Source organism: Macrobrachium rosenbergii, chromosome 16, assembly GCF_040412425.1.
Source record: "Macrobrachium rosenbergii isolate ZJJX-2024 chromosome 16, ASM4041242v1, whole genome shotgun sequence".
NCBI lineage: Eukaryota > Metazoa > Arthropoda > Malacostraca > Decapoda > Palaemonidae > Macrobrachium > Macrobrachium rosenbergii.
This window is the reverse complement of record NC_089756.1, coordinates 11308726-11329504: the sequence shown is the minus strand read 5'-3', so window position 1 is coordinate 11329504 and position 20779 is coordinate 11308726. Positions and strand designations below refer to the sequence as shown.

Here is a 20779-nt window from a genome sequence, read left to right as displayed (position 1 = left end):
ATATTTTACAGAACGGAACACAGTATCCCTGACATTACATCCCGCATATTTTACAGAACGGAACACAGTATCCCTGACATTACATCCCGCATATTTTACAGAACGGAACACAGTATCCCTGACATTACATCCCGCATATTTTACAGAACGGAACACAGTATCCCTGACATTACATCCCGCATATTTTACAGAACGGGACACAATATACCTTACTCCAGCCTGAATATTTTACAACAAGGGATACTATATCCCTGAAATTCCTACCACAGTAACACCATATTACCAAACACATTACGCGATATACCAACATACCCACCGAAAATCAAACGCGACGTAAAAACCTACATCCCTATAGAACGTAGCAAGGTCACTATATCTACTTTACCAAGGCAGCACTTTCACCTATAAACGCGGCAGATTAAAAAAAAAAGTATTAAATAATTTTACGGGTCGGGGAGTTTACTCATTGGCCAGGTTACCATGGAAATATTTTTTTTTTGAAGAGACGAAAAAAATGCGGAAAAAATCCTTGCTGATCATTTTGCAGGAAAAATTTGCCACTATTTTTCCCAGACACAGATTGGACTGATAGAATAGAATTTGTGTCGGCATTTTGCTATGAATTACGGCGAGAGAGAGAGAGAGAGAGAGAGAGAGAGAGAGAGAGAGAGAGAGAGAGAGAGCTCTGTTAAAAATGAATTACGTCATAACCCTGTGCTTTCTTTAAATACTGATGTTCGTAAAGTATGAGTATTAATCATACCCAAACACCTCACTCTCTCTTTCTTATTTAAAAGATAATCAGGTTTTTCGAGCATTTCACTTCAAAGATAACATCTAAAATAATGAACTTAGCAATTTAACCTTGATCGTAGATGTCATCTAGAGATAATTTCAGCTTAGTACTGCCGTAACCAATTTATTTAGTGACTCTCAGAGAGAGAGAGAGAGAGAGAGAGAGAGAGAGAGAGAGAGAGAGAGAGGATTGATGGAGTATTTTATCATATTGAATGGCTTCCCTGTTCTAAAAAAGAAAAAAAAAAATCCGTTACTAAATCTGAAACTTTCCATTCACGGCTCAGATACTTCAAACTTCGGGCCCAGACGTTTCGCAGTTTACTGTTGGCAGCTCGAAAAGAAAAAAAAAGGAAAAAAAAAAAAGCAAAATACCGGGGACGGGAAGAGATACAGTCGTGTTCAAAAACAAATTTTCGATGTTGTTCTTCTGAAAACATACACAGGGGGTATAATCTTTATTTAGTTACTTTTATTTTTTAATAAAAAAAATAAGTCAGGAGGGGGATACGACAACACGCTTATCCAGAAAAACAATCCTCGATGCTGGTTTTCTGAAAACACAGACACGTAGACACACACGGGGAAGATCTTTACGTCGTTTGTAGCTTTGCAAATGTTTTTGTCTTTCGATGGACCCGATGACTTTGACAGCTTAGCCACAGCAACGCGATATTCAAAAGAACCTAACCCCCTTCCCCTGACTCCTACCCTTTGGCCTAAACAGTCTCCCCCCCACTCCTAGCCCTCGGCCTAAACAATTCCCACCACCATTCCTAGCCCTCGGCATAAAGAAATCCCCCCGCTCCTAGCCCTCGGCCTAAACAATCCCCCCCACTCCTAGCCCTTAGGCTAAACAATCACCCCACTCTTAGCCCTCGGCCTAAACAATCCTCCCCCATTCCTAGCCCTCGGCATAAAAAAATCCCCCACTCTTAACCCTCGGCCTAAACAATCAGCCCCTTCTAGCCCTCAGCCTAAACAATCCCCCCCAACTCCTAGCCTTCGCCACAAAAATCCCCACCTCCTAGCCCTCGGCCTAAACATTCCCAACTCCTAGCCCTCGGCCGAAACAATCTCCCCACTCCTAGTCCTCGGCCTAAACAATCCCCACTCCTAGCCCTCGGCCTAAACAATCGCCCCGCCACTCCTAGCCCTTAGCCTAAACAATCCCCCAACTTCTAGCTCTCGGCATAAAGAATCCCCAATCCTATCCTAGGCCTAAACAATCCCCCCAATCCTAGCCCTCGGCCTAAACAATTGCCCCCACTCCCAGCCCTCGGCCTAAACAATCCCCCCAACTACTAGCCCCTGGTCTAAACAATCCCTCCAACTCCTAGCCTTTGGCCTAAACAATCCCCCCACTCCTAGCCCTAGGCCTAAACAATCTCCCGCAACAGACACACACAAACGCTCCTTGCCGTCAGCCTCTGCCCAAAGGTCTAGCTATATCGCCGGCCCCTCGTGGGCTCAATTCTATCAACTATTCTTTTCTTCTGCCGAAATAAACGACTCGAAGAAGGAATTGTCAGAGGGCAAGTGCGAGAGTAGCTCCAGAGAAAGCCACTTTATTTCTGGAGCCACTCTTTTTCTTCCAATCGTTCTGGACCAGTTAGGTGGCAGACAATCCGGAAATGTCCTCCATCAATCATCTCCGTGGGACGAGGATATAACACCCCAATACAAACTACTAGGCAGAGGGGAGGCCGTACAGAGAGAGAGAGAGAGAGAGAGAGAGAGAGAGAGAGAGAGAGAGAGAGCTAGTAACAAGGCCAAAGACTGGTCGTAGAGAGAGAGAGAGAGAGAGATAGAGAGAGAGCCAAATATTGGTCATGGCGAGAGAGATGGGGAGAGAGAGAGAGAGAGAGGGGGCAAAGCTTGATGAGGGATGAGGTCAGGATGAGGGAAAGAGAGAGAGGTCATAATGAGGGGAGAGAGAGAGTTAGCGGATTTTTCCTTCGACCTTAATAAAACGCAGTCAATTTAAAGTCAGTTAATGAATATGCATGCAATATTGCAATACACTGAGACATTTGCTCTGAGACAGGTCATAGTGAGGAAGCCGTTAGTATTCAGAGGATAGGTCTCGGTTAGACCACACCGAGTGAGGGGAAAAGGTCTCTAGATCACAATGAAAGAGCGTTATTTAAAAACATATTTTCCTCTCTATCGATGAGCTCAACTGAATGAATATGAGAATCACTACTAGAGACTCGATTATTTTATCATAACCCATGATATGAGAATCACTACTGCAGGCCCGATTATTTTATTATAACCCAATGAATATGAGAATCATTACTACAGGCTAGATTATTTTATCATAACCCAATGAATATGAGAATCACTGCTACAGGCACGATTATTTCATTATAACCAAATGAATATGAGATTCAAAACAACAGGCACGATTATTTCATTATAACCCAATGAATGTGAGAATCACTAAAACAGGCTCGATAATTTTATAACTCAAAGAATATGAGAATCACTACAACAGGCTCGATTATTGTATTATAACCTAATGACTGTGAGAATTATTACTACAGGCTCGATTATTTTATTATAACCCTGTGAATATTAGAATCACTACTACAGGCTCGATTATTTTATTATAACCCAATGAATATGAGAATCACAACAACAGGCTCGATTAATTTATTATAACCCAATGAATATGAGAATCACTACTACAGGCTCGATTATTTTATATAATCCAAATAATATGAGAATCACTGCTACAGGCCCGATCATGTTATTATAACCCAATAAATATGAGAATTACTACAACAGACTCGATAATCTTATTATAACCCAGTGACTATGAGAATCACTACTACAGGGTCGATTATTTCTTTATAACTAGATGAATATCAGAATCACTACAACAGGCTCGATCATTTTATTTTAACCCAATGAATATGAGAATCACTACTATACGATCAATTATTTTATAATATCCCAATGAATATGAGAATCACTACAACAGGCCCGATTCTGTTATTATAACCCAATGAATATGAGAATCACTACAACAGGCCAGATTATTTTATTATAACCTAATGAATATGAGAATCACTACAACAGGCTCGATTATTTTATTACAGCCAACTATGAAAATCACTACTACATGCTCAATTATTTCACCATAACACAATGAATATGAGAATCACTAAAACAGGCTCGATTATTCTATTATAACCCAATGAATATGAGAATCACTACTACAGGCTCGATAATTTCATTATAACCCAATGAATATGACAATCACTGCAACAGGCCTGATTACATATTATAAATCAACTCTGACTGACCCGAAAACCTACAGTAAAGTAAAGTGACGAAACACAAAAACACACAACATCCTTACGACGAAGGCAAACTCCCTCCCCTACAGGAGAAGCGTAACGTTCCTCTCAAGAAAATAAATCTGCTTCCTTAAAAGAACTGGCCTCCACTCGCCGGTTGACAAGACAAATGGCAGTCTTGTTTAGTCTTATAAACTAAACATTAATCACGTAAATATGCCAAAGCTTCAAGAGCCAAAGATTAGTCATACTCGAAATTATTATCGGGGCATATTAGTCGTATTACTTGTGATCGAATTCCTTCGTTTAGAGTTTTTAAACTAAAAAATATCATCATTCTCATGCCGTCAACCAAGCTGGCTGTAAAACAGACAGCTTAATAATAATAATAATAATAATAATAATAATAATAATAATAATAATAATAATAATAATAATAATAATAATAATAATAATAATGTGAAGAAATCGACAATGGTGTAGGTGTAAATATATATTAGAAATAAATGTACAAAACGTTTTGTACATATATTTTTAATACTTACACCTACACCGCTGTGGATTTCTCCACCATTACAATCACTCGTGCTATTATGAGATTTTTATGAATAATAATAATAATAATAATAATAATAATAATAATAATAATAATAATAATAAAAGTGGTAGACCCTCTCTTAGGCTTGTCCTTTTAAATAGGATGACTGCATCATTCGAGTTAATTTATATTAGGTTTCTCATTTTTCTTTTAATTCTTCTAGTTTCTACGTTAATGTTCGACGATAATTGCTAAATGGATATAATAATAATAATAATAATAATAATAATAATAATAATAATAATAATAATAATAATAATAATAATAATAACAATATGATTTGCTAGGTCATTGCTATATATAATAATATATATATATATATATATATATATATATATATATATATATATATATATATATATAAATACAAATCCAGATACAATAAAGATCAATGTAAATTAACAATAAAATTAATATTAATAATATAGCTCTATGCTCCCCAGTGAAGTGAAAATGACCAATTTCAAAATGTTATTGGTAGGTTATCTGTTTTGCTGTACTTAACGTAAAACAAAACAGAAGGGGAAAAAGTAAAAAAAAAAGAGTGGGGGGTAGGGAGCAATGCGGCTGCTCAATAAATCAAAGCACACTAATCATTCAGGGGGCGTCGCTCCCAAAATACCAATATATCAAAAGAGATTAATATCTCCACGCCTGTCAAGGTACGGAATAATATATATATATATATATATATATATATATATATATATATATATATATATATATATATATATATATATATATATATATATAGTAATGTCAAATGCAGTTCTTTTTATACACACCAAAATAACAAGAATTTATATTTCACATTATTATTATTATTATTATTATTATTATTATTATTATTATTATTATTATTATTATTATTATTATTATTCCATAAATACATGCAGTAGATAAACAAAATATTTCTAACTGTGAAAACAGCACTGACAATAAGCTGCAAAGAAAAAATATGACGGTCAAATACGATGTAAAATAAAAAAAACGCAAAATAAAGGCAAAATTAATCCCTTTTTACTAACAACATCTAATTATACAAACAGTCCATTTTCAATTTTGAAAATTTGCACAAGGGTGAAAATTACATCAAACAAGATGTAAAATAAACAAAACGCAAAATAAATGCCAAATTAATCACATTTTACTAATGCTATCCAATTACACAATTTCACAAATTTGCATAAGGGTGAAAATTAGCAGGATAAATAGATAATCAAGCAAAAACAAAATAAAAAAACGCAAAATACATGCAACATCAATCAAATTTTACTAATGCTATCCAATTACACAATTTCACAAATTTGTACTAGGGTGAAAATTAGCGAAATAAAAAACAATTAAATAAGCTAATATGTAAAATATAAAGAAGCGCAAAATAAATGCAATATTATTCACATTTTACTAATACTTTCTAACTATATAATTTCACAAATTTTCACAAGGGTGGAAATTAACGGGATAAATTGACAATCAAATAAGATGTAAAATAAAAAAAAAACTCAATATAAATGCAAAATGAATCATATTTTCCTAAAGCTTTCCATTTACACAATTTCACAAATTTGCACAAGGATGAAAATTAGCAGAATAAAAAAAAAAGAAAAATATAGGGAGGGACTAATTATGCACGGAGTAGGAAAGAAGAAGGAGGTGTGTGCGAACACCGAACCCCGACGAACCTCATCAAATTTTTATAAGCTGTCAGGTCTTCCGAACGAGGGAGAAAATGTATTAACCTTTTTTTTTTCATCCCCTGGCGAAAGATGCTCTCTCTCTCTCTCTCTCTCTCTCTCTCTCTCTCTCTCTCTCTCTCTCTGGGAAGGCAGCGGGGCCGCTCTGATTAGGTACCTTCATTACGTCATTACCCTAACTGCATTTTTATGGAACCATTACGTCGTTACAACTACTCGGCTAAATTCTGTCGGGGCGAAAATATGGAAGCTCTGAAAAAAATATATATTTCTTAATTAGGAGCCTTCATATTTTTTTTCTATCTCGATAAGTATCCGGTATTTACGTAACTACCAATGTTCAATTAGACATTTCTGAGGATAAATTCACAATTTTTTTATAATTTCACAATTCTTTCAATATGTTCAAGATTTCTTTAATAAATTCGCATTTTTTTAATAAATTCATAATTTTCTTAAATAAATTCACAATTTTCTTTAATAAATTCGAAATTTTAAAAATAATTTCACAAATTTTTTTAATAAAATCACATTTTATTTAATAAATTCACTTTTTTTTAATAACCGCGAATTGTTTTTAATAAATTCACAATTTTCTTTTATAAATTCACAATTTTTTATGCACATAATGATAAAATAGATAACAGAATTCTGATAAAATTCCGGACTAATCTTTGGTGAAAATTCCATGATTGAATTCATGGCACAATAGGATAACGAAGGCTTACACGGTGCAGTATAAATCCTGTGTAAAAAGAATGTAAGGATATGTTACGGAGTGCCAACAATTAAAAAAAATTAGGATTCAGACATTCATAAATAATATATATATATATATATATATATATATATATATATATATATATATATATATATATATATATATATATATATATATATATATATATATACATATACATATATATATAATGTATATATATGTATGTATACATATATATATATATATATATATATATATATACAGAATATATATATATATATATATATATATATATATATATATATATATATATATATATATATATATATATATATATATATATATATATATATATATATATATAGTCTCCTGTCTGAAAATAAGAAAAAGTCTCTGAATATCACACACACCAAACACCAACAAAGCTGGAAAACAAAAGGTGAAGCTAAAATGAATGATAATTATAAAACGAAAACAATAATAGAAGTCACTGATAACAAAAAGTGCATTAACTCCTGCCATATTTTTATGAATACGATCGCCATGAAGCAAATAATACTTGAAAATTTTATCATGAAACACGCAAACAATGCAACTCTGTTAATGAGAGAGAGAGAGAGAGAGAGAGAGAGAGAGAGAGAGAGAGAGAGAGAGAGAGAGAGAGAGAGAGAGAGAGAGAGAGAATATATACATATATATAAAAGACGATAACTTGTGAAAAGACATGAATCGTGGAGAACAATTTAGCGCATTATGGCAGAAGGGTCTTGGAGAGAAATGGAGAATGTTGGGGTGGGGGTAGGAGGGGAGAAGAGAAATGTTGCAGGGAGTGACGTGGAAAATGGGGGAGGGAAGGACTGGTTGAAAGGAGGAGGGGGAAGGGAAAGGGAAGGGGGGGAATGTCACTGAAGCAGGTGTGGCTGCTATTAAATTCCATATGCTGCTTCGCGTGAAAGGTAAAAAATATTGGAAAAGAAAAAAATGGGGGGAATACGCCCCCGAATGAAGGGGAGGTGGCTTTTCGAAAACTGCAATAAGACGAATATGAAAATATATCAAGAAAATCGAAAGAAAACAACTCCAGATTAATATTCCTTACAACAAACGCCAACTCAGCAATGTAAAGATTAAAATGAAAGCGGATTTGGAAATATTCTGACCGACACACAACCGGCCCCCGACAGCCTAGGCATTAACGAATCCGAAATCACTCTTCTCTAACGCATTAACGTTTAATCGCGCTGGCAGTTCATTAGTCAACGGATTTAAACTCAATAAAGTCATACGATTTCCCAACTCCATCGAAGTACAATTCATTAATTCCACAAGCTTTCTTCCCTACGGCATGTTTGGCTATTTCAATCCCGGTGTTCGTGAATACATATTATAACAGATAGTTTCTCGGTACGGCATGACGAAAACTTCTCGCCTTTTTAAGATACTGTTTTCTCGGTATTGCGTTGAACAACCTAAAAAAAATACGGAGTTCGTAAATTCTAAAGTTTGACAAAAAATATACAAACGGACTTAATAAAACTTTTTCAATTATATTATTCTACAAATAGTTTTTCCATACTTTATGTCATCGAGAGTCACGTATATACTTTGATATGACGAATTCCTTATTGACAGAATTTTGATAATCGAAAGGCATTCTTAATGAAAAAAAATAAACTTCGAGACACTACTAAAATCGCACGTCTGGATGGCAAACATATGCAGAATAATCCTTTTTAAGGTGTGGTTGTCTATAAAACCCCTAATGCCAGCTTCGTCGATCATATTCGGCAACTCCAGGCTACGTCAATCCGTCAATCAACTAAATCGCTGAGACCCGATTTCCTATTGTTTCGGACCTCCATAGAGAGTTTGTTGGCGAAATTAAGTATTCCCTTTACCCGGACTGAGATAAATTGTAAACTGTCTTAAGTACTTCAGAAAGGTATTTCTAGACATTCATTCAGCATGTTTGTTTTCGAAATGTAACATCTCACTTGCCCGGACTGAAAATAATTACGAACGTTCATCGGAAAGTACTTCAGAAAGATCTCTTTACAGAAGCGTAACATAAGAGTCATTCAGAAATCGGTGGCGTAAAGCTATTCACCTGAATTATCTAAATATATGTGACACTGACCGCTTTACATATGACCAGTGCTTGTTACCTAGTTAGATGACCTGGTTTGACCTCACTGCACGCAAACAAGACTTAGGAACTCAACGTCGCACGTAAACAGGACTTAGGAACTCAACGCCGCACGCAAACAGGACTTAGTAACTCAACGTCAATGGAGGTTGAGATACTACTTTGAAAAAAACCACTAACTCTTTCAATTAAAAAACAGCCAACCCCTGAATAATATTTGTGAAAAATATCTAAAATTACTGATATTTACTGCTTACTTCTCTATAAGTTTTTATTAAAGAATAACAATAATATAGGCTTAAATGTCCCACCGGCCGAGCAAGGCCAAGGTAAATAATCTTGGATGTTAACTGAGGAAATTTTACAAAATAATCTGACCAGCTACTTATAGCTGAAATGCCTTGTGGAACTTTATTACGATCACTCTGATTTTAGAGGTAGACCTGTTTAACTATACACTATCTGCAAATCATGGACTAATAGACACCCGCAGTGCATATTTATAACAGTCTTTGAAACAGGAAAATTATTTTGTTTAGTAAAAATTTCGAAATCCCTTTCTTTCGTCAACATTTCGTAAAAAAGTTTTAGTTAAGCACTAAAAATCTAAGCACTGACGTTCGTGGTATTTGAAAACACTTTGACCGAATTATGCGAGAATTATCGGCAAAAAGTTTAATTTCCACCTTGTCTTACACAAGCTATTAAGACAAACTCCCTCAAAAGTATCCTAAGACCCTATAATTTATAATACAGCAGTATTGGTAAAAAGTAGCAAAAGCTCGTTTCCATGTTCTATTTAATAGTCCTCATTTTAGTCTTGAGCCGTAAAAAATCACTGGAAAGCGACGCCAAGGCTTTTAAAAGCCTCGTGGTGTCATTCGGAAGATTTGTACTACATTTTAAAAGCCGCGGCATCTCAGTAAATGTCACTCTTAAGATCAGAGAGATGACGTTTACAATCTGCCTGGTTAATTTAACAGCCCCTCAACAGGCCCCTTATTTTCCCCCCTCTCGCTCCAAGAGCAACACTAATGTAATCCCAGACATATCTGCTGCATTTCATTTGTAAATAATAAAAGCTTTTAAAGAGACGGGTCCATCTTTTATTTAGAGAAGGAAACAACGGTCTCTCAAAAAGCTGACATATAACCACTTCAGACTCACTGATTCCAAAGAACAATTCGGACGGGAAACATTAGACTATATTTTTTGCGGAAGCCAGGCAGAGATGGCTTCTAAAAATTAATGATAGCTCACTTGCGAGTTGAGTTCCATGTTATTCTTTATCTTGTTTACAAAGGGCTTAGCCAAGTAAAGGAACTATGTTCCCGACCCAATGGCCTCCGCTTTAAAAAAAATTTAAAAAACAAAATAAAACCTTTTTGCTAAAATGATAATGGTCTTTAAGTCAAAATGCTTAACCCAGTTCATGAAATGATTTTTATATGCAAGACACGTTGCACAAAAATAAGACTTAGAATTTGCAGTGGTCAAACAGTCGCATGCTTAACAAACTTAATGTTTCCCTTTTTTTTTGTAAATAACACTATTTTCTAGTTCTTTTTCTAAATTAACAAGACTTTTCTCATTTGGAAAAAAATATCAGTATTTTTCTTATTACCTTAAAACTACATTTCCCAAAGAAAAAATATTTGTAAACAATATGATTTTATTTAAAATTTCGCCGATGAAAAAAAAAAGACGTCCCTTTTGAAGAAAAATTCATGATTTCCGCAACATTTTGAAATCCTATTTCCCCAAGAAAGACATTCCTCGTAAATCATGATTTTTTAACAATATTTCCCAATGGAACAAAGTAAAAAAAAAAAAAAAAAAGACCTTTCCCATTTGAAAAAAAAGTTCACGGTTTCCGTAACATTTTGGAATCCCATTTTCCCAAGAAAGGCTCTGCTCGTAATTAATAGGATTTTTAAAAAAATATATTTTCACATCGGAACAAAGTAAGAAATAACGACTTTTCCCATTTGGAGAAAAAATTCATGGTTTCCGCAACATTTTGAAATCCCATTTTCCCATGAAAGTCTCCGATCGTAAATAATATGATTTCTAAAAAAACATTTTCACAATGGAACAAAAAAAGAAAAAAGAAAAAAAAAGGTGTCTTTCCCAAAAGGAAGGATCGCCACTGGCAGAACTGCGGAAAGATCAATCCGGGATAAGTGTTACTCACCCGTCCAAATTGCTCGAAGTAATTCTTGACGTCTTCCAGGGTAGTGGGCGCTGACAGCCCACCCACAAATATCTTCTTCGTCCGCGTTACCATCTGAAAAAAAAGAAAAAAAAAATTAAAATAAAGCTTTTTGCAAGTAAATAATAAATCAATAATAGTCATTTGGAAAACAGTATTAATTGCAATAGTTACCATCTGAAATAAAAATAAACATCTAAATAAATTATTAATAATAATCATTTGGAAAATAGTATCAATTACGTTGGTTCCATCTGAAATAAAAAAAGACATTCCAATTAAGGCAGTTTGGAATTAATTAAATAAACTAATAATAGTAATCATTAGAAAAATACTATTAATTATAATAATTTTCGTATGCCATAAGAAATAACAGTAAAGTTAACTGGTCAATAAAGGATAAAGACATAAGTTGACATCTGAAGCGGCAAGAAAGGATAGAAAAAAAAATTACTAACTGAAATAGAAAAAAGGAAATCTTAAGACTCAGGAGTATACAATTTGGTTAGTGTGACTTAGAGGTCCATACCAGGCGTCTCAACAACTTCTTAACACCTTGACATAGCCTACTTGCGGGCCATTTCTGGCACTGGTTTACCGAAAGCAACCGACCAACCGGCGAGAGTTAAGCCGATTTCCTAATGACGAAGAGAATAATTTCCACCTCTAGAGAAGTAAAAAACACATGCGCTTGGAAAACAAAAACGTTAAGGCAGTTTGTAAGTAAATTATAAAAGAAATTACCAACAACGGGAAAGTCAGATGATTTGTTAGTGAATTATAAAAACAATATCAGTTATACAGAACAAAACAAGGGGATTAACAAGCAAATGATTACACAAATTAAAATTTGAAACATATTAAAAAGAAAAATTAGGGCAATTAGTTAGTACGTGATAGTATGGAAGAACATATAATTACTCCACATTAAAATGAAATAAAAACGAAGATATAATTACTTGTAATTTAAAGACATAAAAAAAAGGTTATGGCAATTAACCATAGAGGAAAATCAAAAAGATGGAGGAAGGATAAAATCAGCTATGATGAAAATAAAAAGGAGGACGAGGAGGACGAGGAGGAGGAATCAAAATCATACAAAAAGGAAGTCGAAATACGAAAACGAAAAGCAGTAAAAAAAAAAAAAAAAAGATGGGAGGAGGAGGAGTCGAAATACAAGAAAAAGAGGTAAAAATAGACGGTAACACAAAAGAGACAGGAGAAGGCAAGACGGAAGATGAAGAGGCGTGGGACGGTGCTTTCAAACCCGAGTGACTGAGTCCACAGACCCACCCGCAACCCGAAAGTGTTTGAGTAAGTGTTGGGAAGAAGTGTTTCGGCCGAATAGACTTCTTCGCTCGAGAAACAGTTGAAATCGAAGAACAGTTTACTCGAGTGTTTTCGATGATGCTCCTGCTTCAGTTACTGGGACGAACAAAATGAAACACAAACTTCCTTAGTTGCAATGTTCCGAAAGCTCGTCTCTTACATATATTGTCCTCCACTCACATTATCCTTCAAATTGCATTTCGATTAGCAAAGTACATTGCATGTCATTCTTTTATATATATATATATATATATATATATATATATATATATATATATATATATATATATATAAAAGAATACATATATATATATATATATATATATATGTATACATATATATGTATATATATATATATATATATATATATATATATATATATATATATATATATATATATATATATATATATATATATATATATATATATAAATCCTAATACAATCTAAGCCTTATTCAGTAATTGACAACGGTTCTCTTTACCGCTTATTTAACTTTCCACTTATTATTTACAGCTTTGGCCCATTTTTTTACAGAAATGTTCGCATATTTTTGATAATAAAAATCTTGACGAAATGACGCGCAATAGGTAGTTATATATATATATATATATATATATATATATATATATATATATATATATATATATATATATATATATTAGTGTTTATACACATATACATATATGCGTTATTCTTTGCGTAAAAACCCTGTTATTCATGCAATAAACACCAGCCTCTTTCATAAATAGCCCCTACATAAATAAGTAGAATTAAATACCTAAGTCCGAGTTTCGGGACGGTACATAACGTCTCGAACAAGCAAACCCGAGGACAAGGCGCAAGCGCAGATATAAGGCGTAAATGCTTCACCCTGAGTATGAATAGAATGATAAACGACAAAACAGCGGAAATGGAAAATGAAGGAGATAGCATGAGCGTGCATGATAATGCATCTCGAAAATTGTATATAACCATTTACATCTCGCTTGTTTGCTTGCACGAATGCAAACAATCAATTTGTACGTCTGCTCGCACAGATACCATCATGGCGGCAATAATAATAATAATAATAATAATAATAATAATAATAATAATAATAAAATTTCTTCCTCTTATTATTATCATTAAGAAGAAAAAAACAATAACTAGAAAAATAGAGAAGACTATACAAATTAAGTGCAGCTGATGCAGCAATTCTATTCAACACCACTTGCTTAAAAGAGGGTTTTCTCCCGATATATTATTATTATTATTATTGTTATTATTATTATCATTATTATTATTATTATTATTATTATTATTATTATTATTATTATTATTATTATTATTATTATTGTCACAATCGAGAACCATAAAATTTGCGTTTGTAAGCATCGAGTTTTGCTTACAAACAAACCCCCCAAGCTTCCAAGAAGTCGTCAACATCGTGGCAATAATTTAAAAATTATTTCTTTTTGTAATCTTTTTGGGATATTAACGAAAAGTATACTGTACATCTTCATATTTACGTCATCTTTCTCATCTAGAGTCTTTGACCTTTGCTTTTATCCATCAAGGTCCCACTGGTTATAAGCTTTAGAATCTTGTTTACTTCGAAGAAGGACATTTGGCTTTAAGGACAAACATACACGTCAGAATGTCAAGTTTCAAATATCTAGGTACATGAGAGGGGATACATGTGTACTGAGTGTGTTTGCAACAGTCCGTCACCTAAGCAAAAACAACAGACACACACACAAAACAAATATATATATATATATATATATATATATATATATATATATATATATATATATATATATATATATATATATATATATATAGGATCAGTTTCCTGCGCTGTTTGCACCGCAATTTACATAATACGCAGTTCATCTTTAACCGCGAAGGTGCCTCCTGAAGACTGCTTGCATAAGAAGAAGAAGAAGGAGAAGAAGAAGAAGTAGAACGACGGCGACGACAACAACAACAACAACAACCAGAGCAAAATCCAATGCAAGAAAGTCTCAGTCGCATAGTAACGGAAAGGCGAACTCTGAGCTGAGACAAAGACACATAGCGACTTCCCCCCCCCCCTTTCTAAACTTGGGTATGTGCAAAGAGCCTCCTCCACCTCTTTCGTCTTCCAGCCCGCGAGAAACATGTAATAAAGGCGAGGAAGCAACCTGTACTAAAAAAAGAAAGAAGGAAAAAAATATAAGCAAAAGAAAGAAAGAGAAAGGAAGGAGGAGGAAAAGAAGGCAGTGTGTGAGAGAGAGAGAGAGAGAGAGAGAGAGAGAGAGAGAGAGAGGAGGTGAAAGGACTGAAAGGTAGAAAAAAGAAAAGGAGAAGCGTAGGAGAGGCAGCTCCTTTCAAGTTGGCATAATACAAATCCTGAAAAGGCCTGGCTTCTGAATAGGGCTTATGGCGACATCAATACATGCTGGCAAGATGCACGCGCGCGCGCATACACACACACACATACACGCATACACACGCGCACGCGCTTCCATTTCTGAAGAACCTCGCTACAAAACTTCCAAACTCATCAACATGAGCAAACAGTCCAAATTTAATGCTGAAAAGTTTAGGCATATTTATATGTGTGTATGTGTATATGTATATATATATATATATATATATATATATATATATATATATATATATATATATATATATATTTTTTTTTTTTTTTTTTTTTTTTTTACGTATATACACCGCTCAAATTTCCATTAACAGTTTTTCTCCTAATTTCACAGAGAGAGAGAGAGAGAGAGAGAGAGAGAGAGAGAGAGAGAGAGAGAGAGAGAGAGAGGCGCAACCAATAAGACGCGTTGTGATGTGTTCATAAATCTCGATTCTCCCCCTCTTCTCATTTCTTTCTCTTTCCAACAAGTTATACGCTGCTAAGTAGGCCTCTCTACGGATGGGACTAAATAGACCTAGAAATAATAATAACAAAAAGGAAAAAATGAGACAGAAAGACGGTCTTTTAAGGTACCGAGGTAATGGGATCCTTCAACTACAACACAAGTCAAACAAGCAGAGACTAAGGCAACACAGACAAATGGGAATATATGGGTACCTTGTAGGGGGAAGGGACAGATGGGGAGCGGAGGGGGTGTTCCCTAAAAGGGACTCCTTGGTCCTAATGAGTGGAAGGGAGAAGTTGGAACTGAAGAAAGTGTGGGAGGAGGCTTACACTGGAATGACTACTTTTGAGAAGTACAAAGTACAGTAGTTAATTTTTCTTCTATCGAATTGTGAGATGATTTTTGAACTCGTGAAGTCTAGCCCAAAGACCCAAGAGAGAACAGTACGAGGGATTTAACAATCCTTATTGTTAAATTCATTCATTTGCAAATCCTGTACGCATATATCCAACAAGAGGAGCTTGAAATGTACAACTATAAGGTATACACCAACAATATACATCCTGTATGGCTGTATGAGTGTCTGCAGCGTTGGAGCAAAACTTTTCCAACGAACTATCACTTATATCGTGTATGAAAAACATTATCTTATTATTGCATCACTCAAAATTATTAGGGTACTTATTACACGAAATATCTCTTTATATCTAAGTAAAACCGGTAAAAAATTCAACTCCAATTCTAATACATACAAAATCTAACGCAAGTAGATTGTTATCTTTAGGCCTCAATAATAATAATAATAATAATAATAATAATAATAATAATAATAATAATAATAATAATAAAATCCGAGTGATCTTTCTTGTTTGCCCGCCCCCGGTGGAGGCGGGGTGGGGGATCGGGAGGGTAAGGGAGACATGACACATCCACCCTCCTGCAAACCTGTCTGTGAACCTGTTAGTCCGCCCCGGGTGGGGGCGGGGTTGGTAAGGGATCGGGAGGGTAGGGGAGACATGACGAGCAGCGCCGGGTTAGAGTGCACAGTAGAGCACGCCATCAAGCTCGCAATAATAACAATAATTTATTATATAGAAATAAATTTTTCTTTACGATGCTCCTTTCACATACATTTCCAAATTTAGGGTCTGTCATCGCCTATACTAACTGATAAAACGTTGGTAAGACAAACAATCCAAACATACGGAATTCCACAACAAGAAAAGCAATTGCAGTTGATGGAAAAGACAAGAAGGGAAAAATGGTTGGAGAAACAGAACTGCAGGCTAGCAGGCGAACAAAACCTTGCGTTGCGTGATGCATCCTGAACAAGTTTCCGTCCTTATTACAAATCGGATGCTCCTCTTGACAAATATCCAGAAATGAATTAGAACAAACAACTTAAAAGTTCCAGCAGAATTCTATTGAGATTTCACTTGAGCGCACCCACATCATATCTCATTGCTCTACATCATCAGCAACTGATGTTCTGTGATGTTCTGAGTTTGCTCAAGGGCAGGGTCGGTTGGCATCGTAAATGGGATGTGATTTTCAAAAGTAAAACTCAGTCGTATTAGGATTATTTCAACTGAAAATGGGTTGGCTGCATCGCTAGGCGAACAAGAAGAAATTAACTAACGGAGAGAGAGAGAGAGAGAGAGAGAGAGAGAGAGAGAGAGAGAGATGCTGAAGCACTAAAAAATTTACAAGGACAAACATCAAGAATCGGAAACTTACGCAAAGCAAAACATTAACAAAAAGACAAAATATTCCCATACACAAAGACAGAGAGAGAGAGAGAGAGAGAGAGAGAGGCCGTCACGCCCACCCACCCTCACTCATTCCCTCCCATCTTATTCTTACAGTTGACATGATTATCGAATGATGAACAAATTGTCTTCGCAGACGACGGGGGAGAGTCAGGCTGCCTAAGACTATTTCATGGGGCCTCGGTTTTGCTGTGGTTGTGTTTTTGTTCTTCTCCTTTCTTTCTTCCCTCCCTCCTTTCTTTCTTTCTTTCTCTCCTTCCCTTCCTCATAAACGTTTTATAGGGTCCCTTTATAGGCATTGTTTTATCATAGGGGGATTAAATGTAATCGATCTATAATTGCCAGGTAGAGGGCAATTATTCCGATTGGAAAACAATCAAACGGGGGAATGTAAATACTTTATGAGATCAAAATAAAGGTAAACACATGTGAGCACGGACGCACGCAAGTGCGCACAGTCGCACACAAAGACAAGAATATATATATATATATATATATATATATATATATATATATATATATATATATATATATATATATATATATATATACATACATGATATATATATGTGCATACTGTATATGTGTGTGCATGTGTGCAGGAAAATATACCAAAGTGACAATCAGTCCCACACAATTATTTTCATTTTTATAACATTAAAATTATAAACCTATACTACAGATAATAGTAAATCTGTAAACTACCTAGAAAGAATGCAAATTCTAGAATGAGTTTCTTAAGCTTGACATGGCATTCTATATCATACATAGAGCGAATTCTGTAATTTTCTTAAAAAGCAAAGACAAAGACAGTTTCTTTACCGACAAGGTTGCCAACGAGCTAAATGTAGCTGAAACTAGTACACTCCCAAATAATTGGCAAGTCAGCAAAAACTTATTCACATCTTAAAGTATTTCATATCAAAAACTTGGCAACAGGTAATTACGGGTAACTGATGACTTGCCAAATTTTCTTTTTAATATAGATAGAATATCATTACAGTTTTTTCTTATCTTTAGTAATTAATATCAACACTATTTAGTTGGAACATTTATACTGTAACCCAAAAGAAATTTACTCTAAGAATTATTACTTTAAAACTTTGTTCTTCCGAGATTCAGTTCAGTGGTTTTGGTCCAAAACTAGATTGGTGACCATCACTGACAGGTTTCTGGCTCTCTAAGAAGTCGGCAAAAATACTTTTGATACTATCCTTTCTTCTTTAGGTCTTGTTGAATTTCTCCACATTTCATCAAGTTTAAAGACTTCCATCAATCTCTGGAATGGAATATGAAATTTAAGCTTACGGCTAAGCGCTGAGACCTATGAGGTCATTCAGTGCTGAAAGAGAAATTGAAAGTAAAGAAGCTTTCAAATGTGTAACAGGAGGAAAACCTCACAGTTGCACAATGAAACAACTGGGTGGAAAGTAAGATGTAAGAGAGAGCATATGAACGGAGGTACGGTAAGGGGAATGGAAAGGGTTGCAGCTGGCGGCCGAAGGGACGCTGCAAAGAACCTTAAGTCCCTCGATCTCTGACCAAATGCAACATCAACTCAAACCAACGTAGGTTTTAAAAAAAAAGGGTGGGGGGAGATAAAACGCAATCCGAACGCGGTAATCTGCCTCGAAATATTTCTGACCGATCCAGCAATCATTCCATCCAATTTGAAGCTTCACTTCAAGCGCACCGGAGCCGAAAATAAAGTCATGCGTGCGAACGTTATTTGGTAGATGCATATCAGCGGTAATCCCTTTCAATGAGACGAACCCAACGCTAAATCGAAACCGTATTTTCCTTGTTCCATCGTCGCGCTCATCTGCTTACGCCGATGACGTGATGCCTTTGCAGAGAGCTGCTACGGTCGTGTTCGCTTACGGGTTATAAATACTGCAGCTGTCGTATACATATATTTTTTGCTCATTTACAAATGTTATTGCTTTTTCTGCTTATATATATATATATATATATATATATATATATATATTATATACATATATATACAGTATGTACTGTATATATATATATATATATATATATATATATATATATATATATATATATATATATATATATATTTATATATATGTATATATACGTGTATATATATATATATATATAAATATATATATATATATATATATATATATATATATATATATATATAAACACATAGAGAGTTAAAGATAATCTGTGTGTGTGTGTGTGTGTGTGCGTGTGTGTGTGTGTGTATATATATATATATATATATATATATATATATATATATATATATATATATATATATATATGTATATATATATATATATATATATATATATATATATAAAACAGATAGAGAAACAGATAATCTGTGCGTGTATATATTTATATATATATATATATATATATATATATATATATATATATATATATATATATATATATAAGGCAAGGATACAAGAAAGCAGTGTGAAAGTATACCCGAAAAAATATATATTCAGAATCCGAACAGTAATTTCTCATACTAAGAAAAGAAAAGGTCCGCTAACGCATATATAAAGATGCATGTTGAATTTCTACATGTAGAAAAGAGGGGCTTTGTTGAATGCAGTGTATAAATTACACAACTCGTTAAAAGAGATATGATCCCTACCCTCACGAAAATGATTGCCAATAAGAATTAAAACAGTGAAGATATATTGCAAAAACAAGCCGTAAGCACTTAGCGGTGTACTGTTGCTTAGATCGTTATCAAAATTAATATTTATAGGCCCATTTATTTAAACAATACAAACGGGCTCATTTATCTATGATACCGGTCTGCGCAGGTCTTAAAATGACTTGCGCAAATATACCTAACAAAGTGACGCATGCGGGGGCAATTATGCAGCGCAGACAGACTCAGCTATATATGGCATGAGAGAGTGCACAATTGTTTGTCAAGCACGCACAAAGTAACAGTTTTTAAGCCGCGCATTGAGCGCAATTATTCGGACAATGAAAACCAGAGACAGAGGAGACTATTCATCCATATTAACAAGACGCAGAAAAGCGCATTCACTGATGTTCAGTTAAACGGCGCAGTTATTTAGGCTGGCTTATGAAGACCCCTTCATTCCAGAGACAACAACACAAGCTATCAAACGGAAACAGACGGGCGCAGTTACATAACAATGTAGTGCGCCCGAGTCATTCAGAAGACGCGAAACAGCGCAGCCATTCAGGAGATGCAGACCGAAGAAGACACTGAAGCAATGCGGACAATTGCTTATATTCAAGAGCAACGAACAGGTGTAGGTACGCTTCAATACTGGGCCCCCTTCTTAGACTACCCAAATACAGCTTCGGCCAAAGTTGAAGGTCAC

At 34.6% G+C, this 20779-nt stretch overlaps 1 protein-coding gene across 4 annotated transcripts in view; it reads right to left on the bottom strand.

The window, feature by feature from the left end:
- Rbp6 (RNA-binding protein 6) overlaps positions 1-20779 on the bottom strand; it is a 1287678-nt gene that overhangs the window by 395208 nt on the left and 871691 nt on the right. For all 4 annotated transcript variants that reach the window (XM_067118389.1, XM_067118390.1, XM_067118392.1 and 1 more), the window contains exon 6: positions 11460-11552. In XM_067118389.1, coding sequence (XP_066974490.1) covers positions 11460-11552 — 93 coding nt within the window. The remainder of the gene's footprint in view (positions 1-11459; positions 11553-20779) is intronic.